General features: G+C 47.8%; 1 protein-coding gene across 1 annotated transcript in view; it reads right to left on the reverse strand.

Annotated features, from left to right (window-relative positions):
• Positions 1-17,703, reverse strand: part of PSD2 (pleckstrin and Sec7 domain containing 2) — a 269,100-nt gene that overhangs the window by 123,108 nt on the left and 128,289 nt on the right. The window contains exon 3 of the mRNA XM_019506603.1: positions 2,824-3,312. Within this exon, the coding sequence (XP_019362148.1) occupies positions 2,824-3,312 (489 nt within the window). The remainder of the gene's footprint in view (positions 1-2,823; positions 3,313-17,703) is intronic.

The raw sequence follows: 17,703 nt of genomic DNA on the forward strand, positions 1-17,703 counted from the left end.
TTTAAAACTGAACAACTTGGAACGCAGCCTCTGCCTTTGCAGGATTACACGGCAGGATGGGTATTTGTTGTTCTGAGGGTGTTCTGCTCACCTCTGCTTTTCTCCTTCATTTTCTTAGTGGCAAGGAGTAATCTGCTTTGATCTGGACAGCAACTCTTGAAGTGTTTCAATCTGAAGCTGGCTCTTTGTCTTTGCTACTTTGAAAATACCACTGACTGGCTGGTCTGTTCTTGGAAATGTGCTTCTCCGAGCAGTCAGAGATCAGACCTTATTCTGCCAGGTATTTCTGCTGGGAATCATACTAGGGAAGTCCTGAGAGCAAAAGCCTGAAGCAGGCATAGCAAAACCAGGCTCAACTGAAAGCTCCAGGGGAAATAGAAGAGAACTTATGATCTGAATGACTACCTTTCCCAACAATGCAGAAGAGCAACAGAAGGGCACAAGTTCACTGAAGAAAACACCAAGGCAAGGACAGTCAGGTGGGTGCCAGCCACCCCTTAGAATTAAGATCGCTTTGGAGAAAGCTGGTCAAAGGCTTTTTGTCTTTCTGTGCCTACATGGAACACTCAGCCTTTTCCAGCCCCGAGTTCCCACCCATCACCACTGCTTCTGACTGTCTAGTGTTTTCCCATCGTGGTACATCCAACCCAATCCTGACCAGCAGTCCCTTTTCTAGTCCTGCTCTGAGTGTTTGGGGCTGAAACATGCCAATTGTTGGTAGTTTTGTAATCGGGCAATACCACCAGACTCATTTCCCCTCATGACCCAGCTGAGAATCATCAGTTCACTCCTGTGCTAAGTCCAAATTTGCTGATCACGAGAGTGTAAAGAAAAGTCAGAAAACTGACAAGGGTCCGATGTGGGGTCTAGTAGACAGGGTAATGGTAGTTACAGTGTATCCTAAACTTTTAGTGGACATTAAGCATCAAATTATAGTAAGTTTCAGGAACTGACTATATATGTGCTTGTAGTTCATAACAGGCACATTGTATGAATTGCACCATAGTGGGCTTAAGGATTTTGCTCAGCTCAGCTGGTCAATTTATACCTCTCCCACTGTATGTTTATTCCTGGGCACCCTTGCCACACAGGGATCAACATAAACCAGTCCTCAAAACACACCCATAGATATAGTCCATACAGAGAAACTCAGAGTCCTACAGTCTCTTCCTATACATCAAGAAAGTACTGCCAGCTTTACTCAGTTCCCTCAGCACACCAGTGCAGTCTTCCTTCTCTCTCCTGTAAAAGGTCCCTCTTCTGCTCTTGTGGTGCTGTTGCCACCAGCCTTACAGCCCTGGGTCTTTTGCCAGACCATGAGAGAATCCTTGGCTCAGTTCTGCCACCGCTAGCCAAGCACCTTCTCCCAGTCTCCACCCCTAGGATCCTCTTTGTTTAGCTTCCTGTAGATAGCTAATCATCAAAAACTTCCTGACTAAGTATCCAGCTCATCATCAATAACTTTATCAATAGCTTCCTGAAGCCTCTAACTTCCTGTAGCCAGCTAATCATCCTCTGCAGCTGATCCAGTTCTCCTAGGCAGCCTGCAATCACTCCTGACTGCCTGCAGCTGGCTGTCATCCCTTACAAGCCTGGAGATTCCTCTAGCCTGGAGTGAGCAATCTGCTGCAAGCCTTTGCCAACCAGCCTGCTATACACAAACCAAAGATTGGCTATTTTGTGTCTATAGAGAGGCAATCCCATATTTTGTGGCCTTTTGCCATAATAAAATAATCAACAGACTCTTTACAAGGCACAGAATTAGCACACAGAGGGGAGTCTGCAGAACAGATTAAAAACAAGAAAGGGGATCAGGCAAACAAATGTTTCATCAAAAATCATACTAAAAAGAGGAGTCCAGCATATAAGGACCTGATCTGAGAGGTGCTCAGCACCCTCAAAGCTCTACTCAGTGCTCTGCAGGACTGGCTCCAAAATGCAATCAGATTTAGGATGCCCAAATCAAAGAAGAGAAAACAATAATCCATCATTTATGAAATACTGCAGCACAAATGGGATATTTGTCTGCATCCCTCTGCTAAACTAAGAGGAACCAGAAGCATAAAAAGCTTTATAGACAAAAACCTCAATTTGCACAATTGCTCTGGCTCTGTTAGTCACTCAGGTAGTTCAAAGCCCCATTGGAAAATCGGGCTAGTGGAGGACTCCCTCTCCTGGAGGGAAGCCAGGGCTGGTAGAGAAGCAGTATAGCTGCCACAGCAACACTGAATCTGAATACAGTCTGAGTGCCTTCATGACCCCTGGGAGGAGTAAATTGTTTGAAGGCCAGGCAGGCTCCTCAAGGCTGCAGGATCTGAGTAATGCAAGGATGACTTAGAGCCACTTTTCTGGGTGTGTGCTTAGTTCTCTCTGGACAACCAGGAAATGCCCCCAGCAAATATGCTGTCCAATATTACCCAAGCAGAACTTGCACTGAAGTCAGTGGCAGATTTGGTTGAGTAAGGACTGAATAAGTACACAGTGAAGGCATTACAGTTTGGGTGTAAGGGTTGAATCCTGCCTACTGTTAAGTACATGTACCTTAGGGAATTCAGCAGGATTCTCACGCCTACATCTTAGGATCCACTGATGCAGCTGCACATGGGCACACTGTTCAACTTGCAGAGAAGCTGCCACATAAGGTCTGAAAATGGACATTTTATACTGTTTCTAAAGGTGAAAGGTCAACAGCTTACTAAATAATGGCAGTGCTGCATGATTCCTACACACATGACCATTGTGGATGGAAGATGAAGACAGCTATCTGAATTCACTGCAAAGTTGCTGTACAAACATAGAACAAAAAGATGCTTTCATCCCTACCTGATGGAGTTAATCAGCTTTGAGGCATCTTCCTCAGATCCCTCAACATGGAACCCATTGGGGATGTTTTTCAAGGATAACCGGCTCAACACATTCTCTGACCTGCTGCTGGTAATAGAGTGCCTCAAGGGACTTCCAACATCCCCCTCTGCAGGCTTTGCTGCTGCCTGCTCTTGCTTATCAGCTGCCATGTGTTGAAGGGACTCTTTCTGCTGGGCAATCAGTTTCTGTTCTAAAACCTCAGGGCTTTCCTTAGCCCTTTGCTGAATCAATGGGGTTAGTGGGGCTTCAAAACTGACACAGCTGTCTGTCTCATCAGTGAGGGAGAGCACATCTAAAGAGTCCAGGCTGCTGTAGTAGGTGCCCTTCATAAGGTCTGACTCCACAATTTTTTCAAAGGTAGAACTGAATCCATCCCTGATGTCTTTGAATTGAAACTGTTCCTTGTCATCATCAGTGCAACTTAACTTGGCTTCTCCAGGTGCAAACCTGCAACACAAAGATATATAAAACACTTGGGTCACTGAGATGGAGTAAATAGGTGCCATTATTTGTCCAGAAAAAAAATTGCATCTCAGAGACGGGAGAAATGTGCAGAGAATGTGACTTAATAAATAAAGATGTGGGAAAATTTTGTTGCTAAACCCAATGCATTTCTGATTTAATTACAAACTTCAAACTTACCTCAAACTTGTCCAGTTTTGCAGACCCGAGCAGAGATAGGGCTGATGCTAAGACTCCAGAACTCAAGAATCCAGAACTTTATAATGCGCTGAACCAAAGCCACCGATCTGCATCTGAACGCTGTAATGGGTTCTAACTCCCTAAGGGACTGAGTTTTGCTTAGGCCACTTACTACTAGGAGTTTGATGATGCTCAGTTTCCCATGTCTCCAGTGGCCACATCTCCATCAGAACCTACTCCTACAGTCCTACAGTTTTGCTGTTCAGAGCAAAACTGTCTAATCTTTGCTCTGAACAGCACCAAACATTTGATCTAAATTAGAACTCTCTATTCAGTCTAATCTTTACGTCAAATGATTATGGTCCTATTTTCAAGCAATTTTGGGCCCATTGGAGACTTTGTCTCAAAATCATGACAGGAACTAACAGTTACAGAAAAAAGTGGATGAGACTTGGCAATTCTGATTAGGGCTGGCTGAATTTCTGAGATTATACAAGTTCAAAACCCAAAAAGTAAGAATCCATCTGAATCAAAGTGGGTAAACTATATTGAGAACCTAAAAAATGAGAGTGAGGACTTTCACAAAAAATTACCAAGGAATGAGAGTGTGGGATGATTACTCCACTAGTATTACTGGCCAATTTGAATTGTATTTAAAATCTCATGAGATTTCCAGCCCAGATTATCATTTGCTTTGGCAGAAAGCAGGACTGCATTTCCATGCTATGATGCAGGTGGAAAAGTCAGAAGGAAAGAGTGCATTTTCTCCTTCCCCAGCATTTGCCTCAGGTTGTTTGACACTGTCTCATTATCCCCCCATATTTGGCTCACATCCTAATGATTACTGTCTAATCTTACATGGAGAAATATGTTACCCTGAGATGGGTTCTGTAGGTACACCAGAGCCAAGCCATTCCTGATTCCAGTGAACCTGAAAACATGTGAAAGGGTGCAAACAATCCCCAAAGCATCTCACAAGCAGCTATAAACGTGCAGGCATTTTAACCTGATACTGGCATGGCCTATAGGGGTTTGGAGCAAGTTTTGTATCACTGACCCTAACCTTTCTGTACCTCAGGGATTGAAACCCAGGAGCATGTGGTTCTGGTGCAGAATTTGCCAACCCACTTAGGGTCAAACTAGAAAAACTGATTAAAATCTTCTAGGAGTCTCAACTTCTAGCTTTCTTACAGCCAAAAACCTCTCTCTTCCAATAACACCTACCTCGCATCTAGCAGTTTTTACCATCAGTTTACCCAGTTTGATTCAGATTTCAAAGTGCTTCATGAAGGAGGTTGGTATCAGTCCTCTCATTTTACAGGTGTGGAAACAGATTCAGGATGGTGCAGCAACTTGCCACCCAGCAGGCCAGGAACAGAGATGGGGCTAAAACCCTGTTCTTCTGCGTTGCAAGCCAGTGTGCTCTCCACTAGGTACCTGAGGCCAAACTTTTATGGGAGGCCCCTCTGATCCCTTCCCCAGCCCAATCTGCTCCTTTGCTTTCTGCTCCCTGTCTGATCTTCTGCTCTGATTTCTGCTTCCTGTCCTATTTGCTGCTATCAGGCTGCTGCCACTGCCTATCCCCTTCCTGACCAGCCACAGACCACATACAGAGACTGCCTGTGCCATTTATGCCATAGGTTGGCCACTCCACATAGCGCTTCTTTGAAAGCAATCTGTAAACAGCCCTTGTATATAGCTAACTAGTTCTTTAAGCTATCCCCAGTTTATTGTTAACTCTCAGATGTTGGCTTTTGGAAAGGTATTGCATTATCACTTTACTTACTAAGCCCATGCAGATCGTACACAGTCACCACAATGCAAAATGCCTGGAATGGATGTGTGAGGATGGCATGAGCTCTCACAAGAGCCCCTAATTTTAACTGCCAGTGAAAATCATAGGAATTCAGAATTTAATGTTGCCAGACTCAAACCACTTGGATTGCATTTGTTCCCACTGCCTGATGGGCTGCTTGCTCTGCCAATGCCCAGCCAGCCTTGTAGTCTGCTCCTGCACTATACTATTTGCCATTAGATGAACATTCCCTTCTTTTCAAAGTTAGCGCAATATAGTGCCAGCATATTCTACCATTGCTTATATAAATAAACAGTCATAAACCCCTGGCCCCAGCAGGGGACATGCAAATGAGGTGACCTGAACCAGAAAATAAGGAACCTGCTCTAACATTTTCCCACCAGGACAAGTCAACCACAAGCTGAGCAAATGATCAAAAACAGCCTTAGGCCAACAATTGTTATTTTTATAAATATACATGCTCCCAGTGAGCTGAATCTTTACAGAAACTAGCTGATCTGCAAGGCTAGGGACAGACATTACACATAAATCTGTTTAAGTGATCAGAAGCTGGTTTAAACCTGTAACAGAACAGGTGTTCAGTGCACAAAAACTGATTTGAAAAAGGCTGAAACTGGCTCGAGATAAACCTGGCTGAATGTGGTATCAGATTTAACTGATTTGGGTCAAACCAGTTTATGCAATGTCTGTTGCAGACCCCTTCCTGGTTTAAGTTAAATTAGAGTCACCCAGCATCCTGCCATGCTCTCTGGGCTGGGCGGGGCTCTCTGCTCCAGAGAGCTGGGCTGGCCCCTCCCTTCTTCTCTCTGGTTTCAGCTCCAGCAGAAACTGCAGGTATAGGGTGTCTGCCTGGCTTCCTCCTGCTCCCTGCCCTCCCCCTCACTACTCCCTGCTCAAGTACAGATTTCTGCCCCCCTTCCGCCTTACACAGACACCTCTCAGCATCAGCTACCATACCACATGCTGGCTATGGTCAGTGCTGTGGGAGACAGGACAAAGGCAGGCAGGACAGTGCCACTTAGGGCTTTTTGGAGTTAATCAACAGGTAGCTGATAAGGTCCCTCCTTTCCTTCTTTGGAGCAAGTTGTTTATGAAGAGCTTGAATTAAAGAGAGATCCTTTCATTCTGCTGATGGGCTGATAAATGCTCCCTTCTGTGTAAGTAAATACTATGTAAATCCCTGCTGACTAGCAAGTGTGGGAGGAACCCCTCCATAATCAGAGTGTCCTGCCAGGGCCTGGCCACACCCTCTTCAGCTCAACACTGCAATGAAGGGAGGGCTGCTCTAGCGCTCCCTGGCTTCTAGCCTGAGCCACTGCAGATATGTGCCTGCATTTTTCAGTACAGAGGGGATGTGAGGTTACAAACTGATTCAGACTAGGCAGGTTAGACTAATCTGCAAAGATTGAAACAATTCAGGCCTGGACTGCAGTGGCATCAAGCTAGACTTGTGCTTACAACAAGATTTGGCAGTAACAAAACTAGTGTGAATGGCGGCCGTCACTGAGGTCCAGCTGCCTGGCTCAGAGGACAGGGGATTGTTAGAGCTGTACAAATATTTGCAAGGCTTCTGCTTCAGAAAATCACAGTGCCTTCTGGCAGGCAGCAAAAATCTGCAGCTCCACCTCTGTTCTCTTCAACAGGAGGGGGAGCACTGCCAGTGCAAGCCGGCCCTCTGTTGACTGTAGGAGTATAGATACTTCTATGGCAAGCTTGCTCGCTCCCTGGATGGAGCCGAGAGACTCAGCACAATCGGTATGGGCATTCCCTTTCCCCACCAATCCAGAAAAGGAAGGAGAGAGGCTTGCTCCTCCCCAACCCAGGGACAAGGCAAAAAGGAGGGCCAGAGTGGGAACTAACCCCTCCAGCTTCTGATTAGTTTGTTCTCAATCTGGGGCGGAGCCTCTGGAAGGGATAAAAAGCCAGCGTGCCTCATACATGGGTGGCTTCAACGAGGGATGATGAAGAGAGCTCGCAAAGAGTTGATGGAGATGATCAACGGGGAAGAGCAATTGCCTCAGTAGCGCTTAGAAGACAGCTCTGCCGGACAGGAGCAGCAAGCTGTGGAGGGAGCTGTGGTGATGGTGCATGGAGGATCTGGGAGTGGATGGGACCCCACCCGCTGCACGAGGCAGTGCAGGTCTCCAACCCCGTACATGAATTAGGGCTGACAATGCAGAAGCCGGTGCATGGAGGGTCAGGAAGCAGACGGGACCTTGGCAGCTGCACAAAGTGGTGCAGGTCTCTGATCCTGCACATGGCAGGAAAAGGGCCATCAGTGCACAGGACGGTGCACAAGGCCATAGAGTTGAGGGGACCATGGCTGCGTGGGTCTCCAACCTTGCACGAGGCAGGAAAAAGGGTCCATGGTGCGCAGGGCGGGGAGTAGGCCAACAGACCAGGAGAGTCACACGGGGCAGCTGGGGCCTCCTCACAGAGGGAGGAGATGCCTCACCCCTGGAGATGAGTAAGGCCCCATCAGGCCCACTGGGAGTTGTGAGTCCCCCGGCAAGGGATTCCCACAGGGGAGGAGGGCCCACCATGCTGGGGCGACAGAAGGGAAGCCCCTGATGGGAGGGGGGCATTTTGCCCTGGGGTATAGCAAGGGATCCGGGGCCCCTGCTTGCTAAGGGGGGTTCCCAGGTTAAGGGGCCCTGTCAGTTGAGTAGCCTGAGTGGAGTCTAGGTTTCTCTACTGCATGAAGGGGTTCCTCGTCCGGTTGTCATTTCTTTGTTGGGCACAGCTGAGTGCCACAGTTGCCTCCTGCTCTTTTCCCTCCTCCATGTTGTTGGGATCCCTGTGCCTTTCATTTTGTATTAGGAGAGTCTTATAAGCTGCCTGTATTTTGTATATAGTGTTTTATGCATAGGTGTTATATGCCATGTAATCTCTTATACTGATATTTCACTATTGACCCATTGCTGCCAGTTGCTCGGTTATTGACCTTGTCAACTAGACCCCTGTTTATTCTTGGGTGCCCCTTTCCCCTTGAGCCTGCAGGGCCCGCTGCAGTCTAACCTGAAGGCCACAGGGAACCAGGCCTGTGCATGGACTTGGGGTTTAATCAGAGTGTGTTTGGGTGAATTTATAACTGTAAATATATATATACATAAATTGATGATTGTAGTTGTAAATTCTTTGTTAATGTTAAATCTGTACGTAGTTAAGATTTACTGAGTGTCCTGGTTCTTTGGTCTGTAGGCAGAGGAAGGGAGCTGCATACAACTAAGGCAGCCATGCCTCCCACAGCACACCTGCACCCACAGATGACCCCTTCATTTGGAGACGGGGTACCTTTTTGCATACCACCTGGGTTACACTTCATAATCCCCAAGATGGTTGCTATGGAATCCTGGGATTCCTTTGCAACTGCATGATGGCTGGACTGCCCCATAATCCTTCACACAAGGTTGCCTAGCTACCACATGAAGGATTACAAAGTGGGTTTGCCCCTGTGCTCTGTAGACACCTGGCAGGCAGTGGGAATGGGGGGTAGGGTAGTACCACAACTGCTGGGCAGCATTTTGCCCCCAAGTCTGGTAAGTATTGGAAAAGCAATGGCCACACCAAGCAGCCTCCCCAAGACCGTTTGCTTCATTTATGGATAAGCAATCACCCAGCCCCTCCTGCAAGCCCATAGAACTTTTTCTATGGGCTTGCAGGAGGGGCTGGGTAATTGCTTCACAGAGGGTGACTGGCTTCAGAATAAAGTGGGAGCAGAGCATGGCTTGCCTCCCCTGCAGACAGCAAGGTGAGATGGCAGTGTATTGGGGTTCATGAAATCACAGCTTGTAGGGAGGGAAAAGAGCAGCAAGGTCACTTAGGCCCTCACAGGCTCTTATCCCAGGCACCATATACCACATACAGGCTCATACTTTCTGGGCCTGTAGGTCAGTATCTGTTCAGACATTCTTTTAAATGTTATATTGGATTTTAACTTGATCATATACTGTGTGGCCATGGTATGGTTTTCCCTGCCTAGTCTGAGTCTCTAAAGAGCCTGGATCCCTGTCAAGACTAAGGGCCTTTTGTATAGCTGCTGCTACCTATGTAGTGTGAGAGTCTTTTTCCTTCTCCTGCTTCCTCCCTCTAATGGCCCACTGGAGCTAAAGGGGAGATACTTATAGACTGCAGCAGGCATTGGTTCAAGTCATCAGTCCTGAACCAAAGAGGCTCAACCTGGCTGGCCTTCTACTGACTTCTAAGGAAAGTTACTGAGAGCACAGTTTGGCCCATTCTCCTCCAGTACAAAGCAGCAATCACAAGATATGAATTAGCTGAGTGGGATGTCTCTACTGGTGACTGGTTTCTTGCTCTGATTCTCTTCTCACAGCTGTTTTACCTCAGTGTGGTTCCACTGACCGGAGTGTAATCACTTCTGATTTACACCAGTTCAATTGACCTTAGTGTGAGTGAGAAGTGAATTGGCCTCTAATATCTTCCATGCAGCACTCAGTTATCTGGGCAATAGGTGCCTGAGAAATACCTGAGACAGATGGTTCTATGGCCTTCAAACAGTACTGAAAGTGCACAAAGAATCGTGCCTTTATTTGACATGCTGTTAGTCACAGACCTACAGATATTGCTTCTCATATCTCTACCCCATATGTAAAGAGATGTAGAGTTTTCATGTCCTAGAAATATTGCACATTCTAAGGCCATGCATTTATCTGCCGGTTCTGAAACTCTCTCTAATGTATGGTGAATGTACTGTATAAGAAGTAGGAGGGTACTTAGGGGCTCCCATGTGTAGGACCATTTGACCATTCCTATGCTGTGTGGCAAAGGAAATCATATTAGGCATTACTTGGTTGGTGTGGGGCATGCTGGCACCAAAATCTGCTGCCCTTTCTCCTGTTTTGAAGAAACCCAACCCATCTGAGCACTGGGGAGTCAGGGCTACATATGTTGAGCCTGACAAGGGAAGGAGCTACTTTGGGTGGTACCATCTTCACTTAAGTTCATAACGGAAGAGAATGGTAGGACAATGAGAACACAGGAAATGTTCTCAGGTGCTAGCGGCTTCTCTGCTCAATGAAACCCAGTGGAGTCAGAGGGCATTAGGGCAGGGGGACAATAAGAGAATATAATTCTTGAGAAAACCACAACACATAGTGAGGACCTGGTCCAGGGGCCAGGAGACTTGTGCAGGGATGTCTCCACAATGATGCATGAACCTTTCCATGTAATATGGGAGACAAACTCGTCCTCAGTAATGAATGCTGCCAGGAAAGCTCTAGGTGCAGACAGAAGTGACAATTTTTGCATGATCTGGTCCCTGAAAACACTCTACAACCATGACCAAACACAAGTGCACAGCTGCAGAGTGCTTTAAAAGGGCCTGATCCTGCAACAATCTGAACCCTCATTATATGATGGTTCAGATGAAGCCGCTCCAAAGTGGAGCACTTTCATTAACTTGTGTCTGTACTCTCTGAGAGCCAGGCTGGGCTGACACAACCCATTCCTGCTCCTAGAGTTGTTTTCAGAATGGGAGGGGGGGAAGGGAGCAGAGGGAGATCATACTGGGAGTTGCCCAGCCAGCACTGGAGAGTGGGGAAGGTAGACTGGAGCTCCCCTGAGATGGGGGACTCCAACACACCCACCCCTCCCATTCCAGCACAGGATCCCTTCTCTGCCTTCTCCTTCTCCCATCCTGAGACAGCACTGGGGGTTGCGGGGGCAGAGCTAGGGGAAGAGGCTAGAAAGACACAGCTTCTCCTCCTGGATCAGCTTCAAATTGGGGTTCTATCCCCCATTTCCCTAACCCAACAGCTAATGTCTATTGGGTCAAGAGGATGGGTCTAATTCATAGTGCTTTCTGTCAAGTGCCAAGAGTTAAATTGGGGAACTACGCTTCTGTCTGCACCTTCTGTGAGCTGAAGCATGGAGTGTCTCATGCTCCATGCAGTAACATACACAGAGGGGGACGATCTGGGCTGGGTTTGTATCATGCTCTAGTGGGATTCATTTTATATCTGCATAATTTTGATTATTTTCTAGGGCTTTGTAATGCCTTGGAGAATTAAAGCTGACATGTCGTCAAGGCTTAAATTGGACTCAGTGCTGTGCTGGCTTTGTCAGTGCCTGATTTCATCAATTCATTATGAAACTGAGGGGGTTGATCTCAGCTCATTGCCAGGCTCCTGATTTCTTTCAGAGTTCAGAAATGTAGCAGAACCTGAAAGGCTATCACGGTGATAGGAATGGACTGGCAGGAGGGGACATTGTGTCTGTGTCCAGTTCGGAGATGGGAATAGGGAGGGACAGAAACAGAAACCGACACCACAGTCCTTGGCAGACAAATGGCAGGAGTTTGGCCATCTCTTATCCCAGGCCCATGGACCTCAGTGGCCCCATCTTCCAGGGATATTACTGATGGCTCTAGGTGCTCAGGCCCTGTAACATGGATTTATCTCATGCTAATACGCATATCAGTAGCATAACCATTGCTAGTGCAGGCAACCCAGTGCTGCCCACCTGTCCTATAGCCCCATCGCTTACAGCACCACGCTTTAGGCAATTAAGGGTCCAGGAAAACACTTTAGTTGATTAGCTGACAGCACCACTTTGGTCTAAGCCGGAGAGTCCTCTGTGTTTTGTGCCACATCTGTGGCCCTGGACAACCAAGAGCCCTGTGAAAAATACACCAGTGACTGTAACAGTGTGGGGCCCATTTTAATTTTGTCTTAGGGACTCCAGGTCAAGGTAAAAGAAAGCATCACTGCCAATCCTGTAAGCTCTGCCTGGGCTCTGAGAGCCACACAGGCCATTTCCCATGCCCCGTTTAGAAAGGCTTTGCCTGAAGAATGAATTCTATCTGTTGTTACATTGCCTCTTTCAACCATGATAGTATTTGTAGACTGGGTTATCCCCAGAACTTTTCCTTTGCTGCCTCTGGCCTCCTGAAGGAGTGGTTGTCTATTTATTATCAAGCCTCCCTAAACTTGTTGAATATGCTTGTTACATTGTTTTGGCTGCTTACAATATTCCCCAATACAGAAGTGGCCTAACATAAGCTAGAAGAGCCTTTATGATAGCTGGGGGTCACCATGTTACACTGCCAGTACCTCTTGCCCCAGCCATTTTCCAACAGCCTGTTGCAGGGACTGGTGTAGAGCCTGCTCTTGGCAGGTGATGCTAGCTTGTGGGCCAGTTATCACTGTGGTGCAGCATAAAGTGACTGCAGTGCAGGAGACAGTCTGGGACTCCAAACTTTCCTGCATTGCCTGTGGAACACCGGGGACCAGCGTCGCTGAGGGCAGACCGCTGAGCAGAGACTAGAAAACCAGCGCTCAGAGCACACTGTGAAGAGGATCGTAGGCTGGAGCTTTGGTAGAATTCCATTTCCAATAGTCCAGAGTCTCAGTTTTTGCCAGCTTGGAGGCTCAGACAGACACAGGGCAAAAAAACCCTCTCCCCTGTGTTCTCATTAAAGGAGGATGAAGAACTGTTCAAGGAAGGAAGATGTACCACGGACTAAATACCAGAAACCCCTTTGCAAAAGAGGTCACTTAGACAATGACCTGAACTGCCCTGGCAACACATAGATTCACTGCCACTAGTGATGTGTAAGGAAAGACTAAGCAGAGAACACTTAGGGGCTTTGCAGAAATCAGTAAGCCTACTCCGACAGTGATACAGGTCAAGCTATTATTCTAACAGCCTCACTAAGACTTGCTGTTGGACCAAGCAGCTGCAAAGGCCAGCTACTTTTCACAATGTTCCTTCCCGTAGAAAATACTCACTGATGGTACCATTGACTGAAATATCAAATAGGTATGTTTGTTCATTAGGATCACAGTTTGTGAATGTTTCCCCAGGACTGGAAGGAACACTGAAGAAGAGGCATTTCCTTGCGAAAAAAACAATCATAAGCTGTGACACTGGTGATACCACCCAGGTGATAGAGCAAGCAGCTTCCACAACTAAAAGTCTCAGCTATTTGCAGTTGCCTATTACTAAAATACATAAGCAACACAGGTGGGTGGGAAATGGTTTCAATTAAACAATTTTTGTTGGAAAAGGCTAATTCACTGAACCGAAAAGCATGTATCAGAAAGGGTCAGTTTCCATGAATTTCTCAGTTCAAAAACCCTTTTTGGGGGAAAAATTCTAAAATATCAAAATATTCTATTTTTAGCTTCAAAATCACTTTGTTTAGAAATATAATTTAATTATATAAATTACAGTAACTTCATTATAGAAAGTTAAACTCTAAATACAATGGTTTTAAGCTATTAAAACAAAATGCTTTGCTGGACCAGAACTGAATTTTTTTCCCCTGCTTGCTGATTTACAGATGATTTCAAGATTTCAACTTTTCTTCCCACATCATGACCAGAAAAACTTTCAAATGCTAGAAAAATTTCCTGGAACAGGAGGACTGTTTCCAGTGCAGCTCAAGGCAGTGCCTAGGAAGGATGTTTCTGCAGCCCCAAATTGCCATCATAAATATGTCTCCTTTGCCCTTTGCCTCCTTTGAACGCTTGAGAGGCTCACATGTGCTTTCTAGGCATAATTGATTAATCTTTTGTACCTGCATCAGGTAAGGTGTAACTCTATTTGCATGCAACTACCTAAGCTGTCTGTGCAATCATGTGTATACCTCTTTATGCCTGCCAGTGCATCCTTGCCTTCTTGAAGATCAGTCCCTGATTACTGAAAGAAACAGGCTGATTGATCTGGTCTGTCTCTCTTTCAGTGTTAAAATAAACACCAGCTGCTACTAGTGGGACTCTTGTCACCAAAAGCGAGAATAAAAACCTAGCACTCATTGTGCACAGGAAAAAAAAAGTCTGCCTATTCTTTTGTTCCTTGAGAATGCAAAATGGAGACCTCTTGTTTCATTTCCCTCCCAAAATTTTCTTCTCTACTTGAATTTTACAGGAGAAATTTGGATTTTATCTGCCCTAGAAGATTCCTTGATGGTTAGAGGACTGATTACAATAATAAACTGAGAATCTAGGTGTGGAGGGACTTTTGGTCAGATCCTCACCCCCATCCCAGCACCTCTATGCTGTATTAAAAAGGGGTGAAGTGGTATAACAAAGCCCTAAATGCCCTTGTAGCAGCTGAGGAAGGATACTGCTGGTGCAGACACTATGGTAGATAGCTCTAAGGTTGTTTCCTGAGGACCCCTCTCAAATCTTGCATGGGATGGAGGACAGAATATGTAGCCAAAGTGCCAGGTAGTACTGCAGCCTGGGGAGTCTGAACTCAAGAAAGGCCCATAGGGCTGTCCAGGTTGTGCCATGGGTTGTTCCAGGTGCCAGATCAGGTCAAGACTGGAAATTGTGAAGGTTGCTTTAGTTGTCTGGCATCTTTTCCCCCTGTGCTATGTGTTTTTGGGGGGTTCTTGCCCTGTGTTTATCATCAATGACTTACTCACATTTTTCAGAAAGCATATTCTAGTTAAAGATCCAGGCCCTGAACTTTCCCACTAAGGTGGGGGAGTGCAAGTAAACATCTGAACCCCTCTCAGAAATCATCCGGAGAATACAAAGATGAGCACATGTGTTGTTTGTAATATTTGTAGCACACAACCATACTTAAACTTCCCATCCTGATCTGTCAGCCCTCTTTCTATCATAAAGTACCAAACAAACAAAAAAGGGGGCTTAACCCAAGGTTTTAAAAATCCTTGGCAAATCACATATAACATCCATACAGGAACTGCAACTATTTTTTAAATTCAATTTTTGCCAATTTCCACTTACTCCATTTATCATCATAAGTTGGGAGTATTTTCTTTTAAATATGAATGGTTTTGGCTGGAAATGCAGCTGAAGTCAGTAGTCTGCTTCTTATCTGCCTGCCTCTTTTTATTCCATATCCTTTCCCCTCTTCTTCTTCTTTCCCTTTCTCCCTGTCTGCTCCCCATCCCAGATTCTGCATCTGAAGGCTGATCCAAGGCCCAAAACCAACTCTTCAGTTCAAGTGCCTGGCTTAAACTTTAGGGTGCTGACAGACATGAAGCTTCCCACTAACTCATAGCGCTTCACAGGAAGGCATTCTCTGATGGGGACTTGGGGGATCCATCTCCAGTTTGGAGACAGCTGCCTGTCTGCAGTCTCTCTCCCCTAGCCTCCCCCAGCTCCCCCCACCCCTAGCTCCACTGCTGTCTTTGGGATGGGAGTGGGGAAAAGGGAGGGAAGGGAGCTTGATCTGGGGTTTGTCCAGCCTGCACTGGAGGTAGGGCAGGTAGATTGAATTCACCCCCTCTCCAGTGAAGGCTTGGTGCACAGGCCGGTGCACAAAGTAGGACAAAGTAGTGCTTGGGCGGCTCAGGTCCTCAACCCCCGGGATGAGGCTGGGAGCTCGGTGCAGGAGGCGCTGCACAGAGGGTCCAGGAGCAGACCGAGCCTGGTGCTGCACGAGGCAGCCCAGGCCTCTGACCCGTAGCAAAAGGTTGAATCCAGGGATCCAGATGGTGATCAGGCTACTGAGCCAGCAGACAGGGCTGAGCCAGAGGCCCCAGAAGCCCTGCATAGAGAAGCCCTGTCCCAGGGGACAGCAACCTGAGGCAGAGGCGGATGCAGCAGCAGCAGAGCCAGCAGCGGGGGCAGCAACAGCTGATCCCCCAAGGTTAAGTGGGGCAGAGGGAGCTGGCACAGCTGAGCTGGATCTGGAGGGGAAGCCCCCCAGATCCCTTTTAGTTGAACCGGTAGGGAGCTGCGCTCCCGAGCCATGCCACATGAACAGAGCACGCAAACAGTCGTGCTCTGTAAGAGCATGCCGGCGTTTGCGCCAGTGTTCGCACCGGCAGGCAGGCAGGAAGGGCCAGGAGGGAGACTCCTACAAGGGTAGGGCAAAGGCACCACACTAAAATATAAACAGACAGCAACTGATACAATGGTGTTGACGCAAAGCGCTGCCAGGCCCTCTGCCTGGGGCTTGTCTGAGGCCTCCACCCAGACAGAGCCCATGTGGGGACTGGCGTCCCCCTGGCCGCTGGCCTGCGGGGGATGCCCAGCAGGGTGGGGGGGGCAGGGATTGGGGGCCCCCACACCTGTCCTGCAGGTGTCTGTCTTAGGGCCCTGGAGGTGCAGGTGAGGGAGCTCCAGGAGGAGGTTAGCAGGCTGAGGAGAATCAGGGAGGCGGAGGATGAAATTGATGGTAATTTCCTTTCCTGCAGGGCTGCGCACCCAAGGAAGAAACACCCCGGGAGGTGCCCTCCACTGCAGAGTGGCAGATGGTCACCTCCAGAACCAGGGCTGCTCGCAGCAAAGCAGTACCAGTTCCTCTAGTCTGGCTGGAGAACAGGTACAAGGCCCTGTCAACACTGCAGGAGAAGGAAGGAGAGGAGGAAACCTCCGGAGAGGAGGCAACTCCACACTCTCCACACTCTGAACAGGCCAAAGGAGATAAGCAGACCCAGAGGAGGAAACATCAAGTGATCATCATAGGTGACTCCATCCTGAGAGGTACAGAAGGTCCCATCTGTTGCCAGGACCCCTCAACACGCAAGGTCTACTGCCTGCCTGGAACAAAGATTCAGGACATGACGGGGACGATCCAGGCCATGATCTAGCCCACCGATTACTACCCCATGGTTCTAATCCATGTGGGTACCAATGATGCAGCCAGGAGAACCCCTGATCACCTGATGGCGGACTACCACGCTCTGGGGGGCGTGCTGAAGGAGATAGGTGCACAGGTGGTATTCTCTTCTGTCCTACCAGTGAGCTGATGTGGAAGACGACATGAGACCTGCATCAGGGAGACCAACTGGCTTCAGGAATGGTGTCTCGAGGCGGGCTTCGGCTTCCCAGACAATGACCTGTACATCAAGACGAGAGACATGCTCGGGTGGGATGGGCTTCACCTTTCCCCCAAGGTAAGTGTGTGTTCTCTTCTGGGTTGGCGGATCTCCTCTGGTGGGCTTTAAACTAGGCTTATTGGGGGAAGGGGAAGACAAGGGTGGAGGAAGCCTTGGACCACTAATTCAAGCATCACCCACAAGAACAGCCCAGCCTAGACCGATGACGAGCAGTACAAATACCCAGGTAAGCAACAGGGGCCAGGGCAGTACAGAGAGAAGGTGGCCAGTGCACACATCTTCAGGAGGCCTCAAATGCCTCTACACAAATGCTCGTAGTATGGGGAACAAGCAGGAGGAACTTACCCTCTTGCTAGCTGACACCAACCCAGACATAGGGGGGCTCACAGAAACGTGGTGGGATCCAACACATGACTGGGCGGTGAATATCAAGGGCTATAGACTGTACAGGAGGGACAGGACAGGGAGGAAAGGAGGGGGTGTGGCGCTCTACTTCAAGGAGGAATACACACCCTCAATGAGTAGCACTGGGTCAGAGGAGGGGCAAGGGACTGAAGCGCTCTGGGTTAGAATACAAGGCAGTCAAGGGGAAAGGGAC

This window comes from Gavialis gangeticus, unplaced genomic scaffold (genome assembly GCF_001723915.1).
Source record: "Gavialis gangeticus isolate Ggan-Ray unplaced genomic scaffold, GavGan_comp1, whole genome shotgun sequence".
In the NCBI taxonomy this organism is placed as follows: domain Eukaryota; kingdom Metazoa; phylum Chordata; order Crocodylia; family Gavialidae; genus Gavialis; species Gavialis gangeticus.